This window comes from Carassius auratus, chromosome 21 (assembly GCF_003368295.1).
Source record: "Carassius auratus strain Wakin chromosome 21, ASM336829v1, whole genome shotgun sequence".
Classification (NCBI taxonomy): Eukaryota; Metazoa; Chordata; class Actinopteri; order Cypriniformes; family Cyprinidae; genus Carassius; species Carassius auratus.
The window spans coordinates 23,936,506-23,948,126 of NC_039263.1; the positions used below are offsets into that span (position 1 = coordinate 23,936,506).

Below are 11,621 nucleotides of genomic sequence, written 5' to 3' on the forward strand. Positions count from 1 at the left end.
GCTGTAATCCCCCCTGCAGACGTCCATATCAGGAGCGGCAGGAGGAGGTGTGGCGCTCGTCTAGACGGCCCGCAGACGCTCCCCTCCCCCAGAGACCTGCTGTTCCTGGCACACAACCGGCCCACGGGGCATTCGAGTTAGACTGAGGGAATTTTCTCTCACAGGAGCTCATTCACATTGTCTGTGAAGCCTCATTAAATATTAAAACATGACACAGATGGAAATAAAATGCGATTCTGAAAATAAAGAGCAATGTGGGTCATTAGTTGTGAGAGTTTCTATCTACATGAACCACTTTTGACCAATACATTTCCATGACTTTTAGAGTTGATCATGACTACTAGACTAGACTAGTTTTTATTATATATATATATATATATATAATAAATTATATATATATATATATATATATATATATATATATATAATAAATTATATATATATGAATATCTAATATATGTATACTTGCATATATTCAATATTTTTTATAATTTAGCATAAGAAAAATATAAACACATATGTTTATGTTTATATATTTTTTAATAATAAAAAATAAACACTAAATATTATTTAACAAATAATTTAGAGCTGAGCATTAGAAAAATATTTTGTTTTAAATCATTGATTTTAATAGTTTAGTCCATCATTAATTTGTCAGTTTAAGGTGTTATTATATATATATATATATATATATACACATACATTTATAGACATTTCCATAATCATAACTAAAAAATTTGTGGGTAAACAAGACTAGAAAAAAAAAACACTGAGAAATAAAACTGCTGAACAGTTATACTAAGAATAACTAGTGGATTAGCAAAACAAACACAAATTCAGAGATGTATTCTGTATTTTTTGTTTTATTTTGGCATTTCTTTGTTTGCATTTATATTAAGCAAAGTGCATCTCTTTTTTTCTCATCAACACATTGCACAATACATAAATAACAATGCATATAAAACTTCGTATTTACAGGTAATAATATATTTATATTTAACATAAAATACATTTTAGCTTTTATTTCACTTAAATCTTAGTCATTCATTACACAAGTCCGAGTGAGCTTCCGGTTTCCATTTCTCTCGTAAAGCATCCTTCTGAGAACTTCTCACGAAAAACAAAACAGAAAGACAACATAGTCCACAAAAGGTAAGGGCTAGTCCGTCTCCATGAAGGAATGGGGGGCGTGGTGAGGGGTGGGGCTCACTGTTATCGGTTATTGAATATGACCTCCAGCCAGCAGGGGCAGCTGCTGATGAACTGTCTGGTGTAGCACTGCCCCCAGCCCTTCACGAAACTGATCTGCACGGTGAAGCCCGTCCGCGGCTGCTGGCTGAACTCATGGTCATTGGGCCGCTGTAGGCTTCCCGCCTTCTCAAAGTCAAAGGCCTTGATGGAAAAGCCGGGGAATACTTTATGCACCAGCAGCGTACGCGAGTCGGGGTTGTCCAGTGTGGCTGACTTGATGAATATAGGGTAGCAACTCCGGTTATACACCCACACACCGTCGGGTTCGCGGCTAAGCTGGATGCCGTAGCCAATCTTGGCCCGAACCATTTGCACCAGTTGACTCTTGTTGTCGGAGGCGAGTTGGCCCAAGCAAAAGCCTGTGCCCTGAGGTAGGTCATAAAAGATGTCCAGAGATGGCTCCTGGACGGAGTATAGGCGCCCAACGCGGGTCTTTTCCTCCCAGTACGCCACCACACACCAATGAGGCTGTTCTCCACGCTCCTGAAGAGCCAGGGAATCTACAGAGAGAGAAGAAAAACATGGTTATTCATAATGCCAAATTAACTTCAAGTGAACATCACTGAATCCCTGATTACCACGGTCAAACTGATACTTTCTGGTCTACCAATCCCACCAATGGGTAGGCCAATTGATTAACCAACTTGATTATAACCAACTTGGACCAGTAAGAACCATCAGAAACTTGTCTTTACTAGAGTTAACAGAGGAAACGTGAACAAAGTGTTGATTGAGGAAGTAAAGAGTAGAGACAACTATTAAATATATCATCAAAGTGAACTTCAATGAATCCCTGCTGGAAAAACTAGAGGATACCAGATCAAGAGAGTTAAACTGATACTTGCTGATCCAAGATGGTTTACAAGTTCTTCCAGCCTGATCAAGATGGACTAGCAGGCAGAAACAAAGACTATCAATGGGTAAGGCCATCTAGACTAGATTATATCCAACTTGGATCAGTAAAGTGGCTTTACTAGACTTTCCAACAAGAAACATTTATTATTTATGCCAATTTAACATCATCAAGTGAACTTCGCTGAATCCCTGCTTGAGCTCAAAGTGGTAAAATTGGTACTTGCTGGTCCAAGGTGGTCTCAAGCTCTTCCAGTCTGACCAAGATGGTCTACCAGGCTAAAACCAAGGCCACCAATGGGTAGGCCAACTGATTTACCATCTAGAATAGATTATGACCAACTTGGACCATTAAGAACCATAAAATATTGGCTTCACTAGACTTTGCAACAAGAACCAAATACTATTTATGCCAATTTAACTTCATCAAATGACTGTCAAAGAATCCTTGCTGGAAAAACCAGAAGATACTAGATCAAGGTGGTCAAATTGGTACTTGCTGGTCCAAGATGGTCTATTGGGCTAAAACCAAAACCACCAATAGTTTGTGACCAACTTAGACCAGTAAGAAACCATCAGAAACTAGCTTTACTAGAGTTTTCAAGTGTTGTCAAGGAAGGAAGGAAGGAGAGAGCTGAGGAGATAAATTGACTAGAGTAGATGGGAACACTACCACAAAAAGGTAAACACACACACACACATTCACACCAGTGCATGCCTTCTGTCCAGGAAAACCATCCTGAGCTCTGCCAAACATATCTTGCATCCTTAATTTCAGCGTTGACGAGAGGCAGCGACGGAATGTGAGGAATCTGCCGCCCCGCACAGAGCCGCGCCACTGGCCTCCAGCGCTTGTTTACATTAGCAGTACTGCTTATCATTTGTCTGGGCCGCCTCTGTTCCGTACGCCAACCCGAACAATGTTCTGACGTCAACGCAACAATAAATCTGCAATGGTGCTCGCCCTCACCAACTAACGACAGTTTTAACAGCGATAGGGGAGAAATCCCCTGTCAACACCCATTCTGAACTTTGTGATGTAACAGTATAGAAGACACACCAAATATATAATAATGCAATGAAAATTATGCAATTTAGTGCCGCCTGCTGGTAACACATTGGTCCACATCTTGCTCTGTGTTTTCTACACCATGCTTTGCGCAATGTTTTTGCTTTGAGTGAAAACAAAAATCAATCTGACGTCCGGTTAGTATACAATTTTAAAGTTAAGTTCTTTGTTTGTCCATAGTAAGGATAGTCTCTCTTTAATCTCAGATTTGGTTAGTAGGCCGTAATTTAGCAGGATAGTTAATTACGCACCAACCCAGACTAAGTTGATGACTAGAGTAGGTAAAGCCTCATTATAACCCTTACAAACATGCTTGTCTGGATATGTTACCATAGTAGTACCATTATATGCTTTGAAAGGCTTACGGTGCAATTTAAGTAGCATTGTACTGTATGTGAATACAATAATCAAACCGTATCAAGGCATATATTAAAATAACACAGTATTATTGAATCATTAACGGCAAGTTAATACTTTATGCTGTGTATATTTCTGATAGTGTCAGAATGATTTCTGAATGATCATGTGACACTGAAGACTGGAGTAATGATGCTGAAAATACAGATCTTATCACAGGAATAAATTAAATTTTAACATATATTCAAACAGATCACAGTTACTTTAAATTGTAAAATGTTTATTTATTTATTTGTATTTTTTACTGTATTTTTAATCTTAAAAAAATGCAGTCTTGGTGAGTATAAAAGACAAATTGTCATTCAGATGAGCATCATATTACACTCTGTAAAAACCACAGCAATTCCAATCCAATACCATGGCATATATATATATATATATATGTATATATATTATTATTTGACAGTATTACCATCACTGAAGCACAGTACAGCGTCTACTTCCTGTTTACTATTATATGGAGGCAGCTCTTTACAAAGAGGAGCCATTATACTGAGACACAACTAGCAGTTTAATGTTTAGTGTGTGTGTGGTTGCTATGCACCACACTGATGCTATTTCAGTCTTAATAGTTGACTAGTCTCTCTGACGACATCATGAACAGCAAGCAAATCTGAGTAGCACACACACACAAATCATACATCAAACAGACCTCTATGTTTGTGTGTGTGTGTGTGTGAACGGATTTGTGCGTGTAAGTTATGGATTTACTAGTGTGTGTGTGGCGTCTCTGTGTCGGTCGGTTGGATGACCACAGTGTCACCCTGAATGACATGGTGACAGCCAGACGCAGAGAGTGTCCTGAAATAGAGCGTGCAACATGACACACACACACACACACACACACACCTCATGTCTTCTACAGCCTCAAGCCTTCAGTTGACATCCTGAACTCTATTAGTCCAAACACTCTCAACTAGAGCTCAGAAACAGAAACTCAAGGGTCTTCAAAACAAAAACTGACTAAATAATATTGATTTTAGCCTATGAATTTTAACATTTATATATTAAAGAATATCAAGAGATTTTTACTGTTACATTTAAATGTATAAAGATCTATTGCACAGCACTGTATTTGGAAAGAAAAAGTCTTACTGTAAATTATACTGTATTATATTACATTTTATGAATCCAAAACAGGCTGTTTAATGATTAAAAACTTCATTAAATTATTAAAACGTAGTCCATAAAAGTTACAATTGAAAATGCATGATTAGGAAACAATAAAACAGAATTTATGGATAAAATAAAATACAATAAAAAAAATTATTAAACCAGAATACATAAAAATTTAAACAAAGCATGAAATTTATAAACAAACCAAACAGAATTTGAGAAAAAATAAAATGGAATCCAGAAAAACTACTAGAGGAAGTACAGAATTTGTAAGCAAGCAAGTAAATAAACTAATACATAAATAACACTGATTTCACAGGGTCCTTTTCAATCTCTCTCTCTTCCCCCCAAACAGTTTCTTTCTTTCTCTTCTAGAGGGGACAAAATGACTCAACACACACACACACACACACACACACACACACACACACACACACACACTCACACACACCCAGGGTCTTTGTTTATGGTTAAGCTGAAGTCAAATCTCTATTTAGAGCTTTACTGCCTCAGGTAACAAACCATCCTTCCTCTGTCCACACTGGCTCCCTTTGGTCTGAGCACTCGAATACCACACACACACACACACACACACACACAGAGCAAAGTTTTTCCATTTAAGGAAACTCTGCTTTTTAAACAGTCACTTTGTTCATCAAACAAACAAAAAAAACAGCAGAAAGTGTCTGGACATCTAATGGAATCACACACACACACACACACACAAGTCCCTCAGCAGTCTGGAGAAGTTAATGATTATTTCTGTCTGTCTCCACACACACACACACACACACACACACACACACACACTGGAGGGAAGTCGGTGTTTTTATTGATCGTCTCTCGTCTGGCTGAGGTTCACGGGAGGCGTCGGCCTCATTTACGACCAGCCGGAGCTGACGGCACGCGGACGTCAATCCAGCGAGCTGCCGTGAGGTCAGGGGTCAGAGGTCAGGGGCCTAAACCTAAACCAGTGATGACGGCAGCACACAATGATCTTCAACATGGGAAGTCTTCAGATGCAAGAAACACAAGTATGCAAAAACGCAGAACCAGTTTTGTTGTGTTTCTTTGTATGGCTGCACAATTTAGTGATTACTTATGAAAAAAAAAAAAATATATATATATATATATATTTTCTTTTTTAAACAAAATAGGAAACTTTACGATTGTAATGTTTCACTGTAAAATAAAAAAAATACTATTATTACTGTTTTTATGATTCTTATTACTAAATAAAAATATTGTTACTGCGATTATTATTATTATTATTATTATTATTATTAATAAATAGAAATATTTAAATAAGTATCACGACTGTAATATATCACTGTTAATAAAAAAACTGAGTATTTAAGAAAAAATATTTATTATGATTATTATTAATATCATTACTACGACTATATAAATTTAACAAAATAAAAAAAACACATGTAACATTTCACTCTAAAATAAAAACGAGTATTTAAGAATAACAACATTAATCATTTTTTAAGAAATTATTTTAAAAATGTCTTTGTTATTGTGATTATTATTACTAAATAAACAATTTACTAAATTAGAAACATTAATATTATTATAACATTTCACTGTAAATGAGAAAAATAAGTATTCAAGAATAACAATAATAATTTTCTTTTACAGTACAACTGCAAAAGCAGAATACTAATATTTAACATATATTTACTAAGATTTAATCTTGCAGCTTTACAACTAGCTATAGAAGAAAAACATCCACACCACAGCGCCTCTTCTGGTAATTATCTGAACTACAAACAAGGGTTTCGCTAACGCTCACGTTCTTGTGCAGACGAAATGATTGCAGACAACTGGCAGACGTTTGGGATTCGTCAGGCAAAATACCAATAGAATTAAACAAACAAACCCGGAGGCAACTTCTCTGATGTGTGTGTGTCAGTTACGGCTCTATAAATATTATCTTTTTCCTCGGGCGACGTTATCATAACAACAATCTCACACTCGCTCCACCGAAAGACACGCAGACGGACCGATGGACGGACAGAGATGTTTGGCAACTTCTTTGTTTGGAAGTCAATAAAGGAAACTGGCAATTAGACAGAGAGCCATTACATAACACACACACACACACACACACACAGGAAATACTTCACGTCGTCCTCCATTGTGCTCTAATACGTTGATCAGGCGGCTGGGATTTTATGACGCTCAGGTTGTATACTGTACGCTCGCTGTGGGAGTGTCGGGCCAAAGGAAACCTTTTATGACATCATGTTGATTACGAGGTCAAAGGTCAGCAGTTTAACTCTCTCCACTAATAAAAAGCCATGGCGGTCTCGCCTAAATCTGGTGTCACGACTGATTTCTGAGTGATGATATGGTGATAATCGGAAAAAACTAGCGCCATTGTTCAGCTACATTAAATTATTTTGTTAAATATGATACTGTACAGTACTTATTTACTTATATTCAGATTATTATTTATTAAAAATGTAATTCTTTTTATTAGTTCTAATTTTATAATAATAAAATTTCTATATTTTTTTTTCTCATTTATAATCATTATTCAATCTATGTTTTATGTATTATAATCAAAAATAAAATAAACTCCCTCATTTTTATTATAAACTAAAATTAATGCTTATTTCAGGCAAATTGTTATATTACATATATATATTTTATTCTGTTTTCATTTATTTATTTTGGCATCTTTTTATTTGCTTGTTTTTTTTATTATTTAAAGCCTAATTTATGTATTTTAATCACATTTTTATTTATCTCATTCTATCGTTTTATTTTAATTAATGTCTTTTATTTTAGCCTGTTTTTCATTTATCTTATCTTATTTTAATCATATTTTGTATTATTTTATTCCATTTTTATTTATTTCTTTTAGTCCTATTTATTTAATATTTATCATTTGATTATTCGTTTACATTTATGACACAATTTTTCCATAAACTTTTCCCCGTCTCCACCAGCACTCCCTTCCAGACCCCGGTTTAAACAAGCAGTCGAACCTGTTGAGCAGAGACGCCCCAGTCGCTGTTTTATTCTCATTTAGACGGTAAATAATTATAGTGTGATGTTCAGTTGTTCATTGCGATCAAGCAGCCAGTCAAGAGACTTTCTGAATGAACGGATCACGTGTGTGCGTGAGAAAACATGCCGTCTGTCTCTGTGTTTAGTTAAGCGATTAGATTGCGGTTTAAGAAAATATTTGCGGCTGAGGTGTCTGGATCCTGAGGGCTATGTTCCTCTTCTAGCCTGAAATGGATGAAGAGCTGCAGTCAGATTCCAAGCTTGATGGCAGAGGAAGTGGCTGGCAGCGAGCGAAAAGCACAAAAAAGCGTTCACAGTTCAAAACATGTCGTCAAACGAAGTCGCTCTGGACGTTCAACTAGCCGCTTTGTGTCATTTTCTCGTAATGTTTTCTTTCCGCTCGGCGGAGGCGCCCGGGAGGCACAACCCAAGACTCAAGGCTTTTTCCTCCGAGGCATGATGTCATTTCCTGTGCTGCCCTTTCCTCCTTGGCTAACCCAAACAACCATGGAATGAGGCACCAGGTTGCCACAGTAACAGCGTTTAGGCCCCTTAAAAGGGGGGATTACGGTCTTCGAGGGCCTTACAGACATTAACGGGACGTTTAGAACGGCCTAGATCGGCGGACGCTGGGAGATATTCTTCCAAAATCCAGTCATTTTCCCACATCGAAAGCAAAGATGTTACAATGAGGTTCAGTTGATCTGATGCGATACATTTTACATTTTATCTGTTTGAAAAACAAGCAAAGAAACTCAAGAATAGTAGCCAACCAAAAAGTGCATGTGAAAACATTAAGTGTTCTCATTTTAAACTAAAATTAGAAATGTTTAAAGTAACTATCTGAGATAAAATAGATTTAAATTGAGGTATTAACATAATTATTTAAAAATATGTAAAAATATTACAAAATAAATACGAACTTCAAAAGCACATACTACAATTACTAAAAATGTTAACGTCAATTAGAACTTAAATAAAATAACATGCGTAAAAAAATAAAATAAAAAAAAAAGACAAAAGCACATAAAATGACTAAACTAAAATTAAAAACATAAAAAGATCACAGTAATTTACAGCTGGTTTAATTTAAAATAAACTAAAAATTTATTTTAAAAAAATTGGCTTGGCCAATATATATATATATATATATATATATATATATATACATATATATATATATATAGCATTAAATGAATATATATATTTAAAAAACAGAAATGTAAGACAACACTAAGAAAAAAAAAATGAATTTATATTCCTATTTTATTTGCTATATTTTATTTAAATATTTTTTATTGCTCACTGTTAACTAGGGCTGTGCAATTTATTGAAAAAAAAAAAAAAACGGTTCGATTTCGATTTTGGCATGCAACGATTATGAAAATCCAAAAAACGGAACTCCCTTCCGCCCCGTTTTGCAGCACTGCACTTTCATTCCTCCATAAAAGCCCAATTTCCCGTGCAAATCAGTAAAATAATGTAACGTGACATTGCAAAATGGGACGTGCTGGATTTATCAAACTATATTTATTCATGTTTTAAGAGCATGAAAGAAAACATGCGCTGCTCCTCAGAAAGAGATAAGCGCTCATATCTTTAAATAAATCACTCATGTAAAGTTTGTCTTATGGTCCTCCTATAATCGTGCAATAACACAATATTGACCAAAATAATCGTGATTATGATTTCCACCATAATCGAGCAGCCATACTGTTAACTATTGCATTACCTAAAGAGACAGTATTGTATAAGAAAACCCTTCATCTGTCTCTCAGCACAGGAAGTCTGTCTGATATATTAAGGTTAACTCTTATTCAGACTAACCAGGACAAACAGAGCTCAGACTCTCATCCCAGTAATCCCAAACACACACACACACACACACACAACATTTAAGTTTCAAGCATGTTTCGTAGCGTCTCATCACAGCGAGTGAATTAGGAGGTCAGAGAGACGCTTTCACTGGGAGTGTGTTTCCTGTGAGCCCGACTTTTCTTCCTCTGCCTCAAACTTTTCCTCCCCTCCTCCTCGTCTCTCTGAGCTCCATTCACTCGTTTCAGCAGGAAAAACACACTTCTGAACGAAAGCGGGACGCAAACGCAGTCAGAAATGTAAAATGGAGTCGGGAGGAGGCATTTGTCTGGGACTGCGAGCACTCCATCTTTCATCCACACAGCACACACACAAACAAGAAACACAAAACAAATGCTGGAGGAGGCCAGGGAAAGGGGAGCAGCACACACACGCACACACTGTTAACATGTGTTTTATGTAAAGCTTCCATCATTTAGCCGTTCTTATCTGAAAACCCATCTAAAGACCTTCACTCACACACACACACACACACACACACACACACTCCGCCCAGCACTGAATTAAACACCATCATAAAAACTCTTTTAAAGTCACTGTAATGAGAAGCATCTGTATGCAGGAACCAGGCCTAGACCAAACTAATCTCTCTCTCTCTCTCTCTCTCTCTCTCTCTCTCTCTCTCTCTCTCTCAGTCAACATGATGGTACTGTTAACTAAAATTAAACTATTACACATTGTTTTCGTTCATTGAAATAAAACTGAAATGAAATATAAATATTTGTAAAAAAAAAAAAATAATTAAATGTTGCCTTGGCTGCTAACTTAAATATGTTAACATGAAATTTGTGATGTTTTTGTAAACTTAAGAATTAAAAATAATTTCAGTTATTGAAATAAAGTCTAAATAAAATGTAAATAATTATGTAAAAAAATAAACAAAAATTTGAAAATATTTCTTGGCTATTTACTGAGATAAAAAAAGTTTAAGTACTAAAATGAGTAAAAATAATATATACTATAAATATGTATTATTAAAAAATATATACATATATGCATTAATAAAAATGACAAACCAAAAAAAAATTAGAAATGTTGTCTTGGCTATTGATTAAAAAAAGTAAGTTGAATATATAAATAAAAAATAAAAATGTAATTAAATATCAATTTAAAAAATAACTAACAAAAATTAAAAATATTAACAAAATATTAACAAAATACATTAATAAAATCGACAGAATTTATAATTGACATGTTGCCTTGGCAATTAACTGAAATAAATGGAATAAAATAAAACAAAAATTTATAAAAAATTAAATAAAAAGGTGTATAACAATTAATAAAACAAACTAAAATTAAAGAATAAATTATAAAAATAAATGCTAATTCAAAATAATATTAAATAGAACAAGTATTCATTTATAGATTTATAATAGAATAATAATACTGCTATTTTTCTGTACTGTGTTTCTGATCAAACAGATTTGATCAATTTAAGTTGGTAAAAAAAAGCCTAGTTGACTATTAGTTAACATCATCCAGTAGACTGCATGGCCTTGCAGACATCAGTGGATCAGGAAAGTATTTTTAGATGCACAGGAAGTTAAAACATTGTGATGAAAGATTACACAGACAAATGCCTGTTCTCTGGAATTATGTGCATGATATGATCAGGAATGTGCATTAAGGATTTCATGTTGACTTCCAGCTCCTCAGCTCTGTTTAGGATTCAACAAACCAACACAAACGGGTTCAAAGACGGTCTGGAGCTCTTACCTGAGAACCCCATAGGGGCCGAATACGCCGTTCCTCCAGTTTCAGTGGAAGCAGGCACAGAACCTGGAGAATCTGCGGAGAAACAGAGTGACAGCTGTCAATCACAGGGTTAAAAGACCCGCCCAGTTCTTAGAACAAAAATACAGATCGGCCTCATTCTGGGTCGTTCATTTTCCTGCTCCTTCCACTTTTCTGTCATGCAAAATTCATAAAGTTCTGAGATCGAAGTCTGCGCCAAGAAAGCTAGCGAGAGCGGCTGCACTCTAATAGCAATACACTGTTTAGCAGGATATACTCCATCCAG

The 11,621-nt window shown here is 35.5% G+C and overlaps 1 protein-coding gene across 1 annotated transcript; it reads right to left on the minus strand.

Annotated features, from left to right (window-relative positions):
* Positions 1–851: 851 nt before the first annotated feature.
* On the minus strand, positions 852–11,389 carry LOC113039038 (mothers against decapentaplegic homolog 7; the record flags this gene model as incomplete). Its single annotated transcript, XM_026196907.1, is given in 2 exon segments — positions 852–1,751; positions 11,318–11,389. Coding segments are annotated over 2 exon segments (611 nt in total), but the record flags the coding sequence as incomplete, so codon positions are not given.
* Between the last annotated feature and the right edge of the window lie 232 nt (positions 11,390–11,621).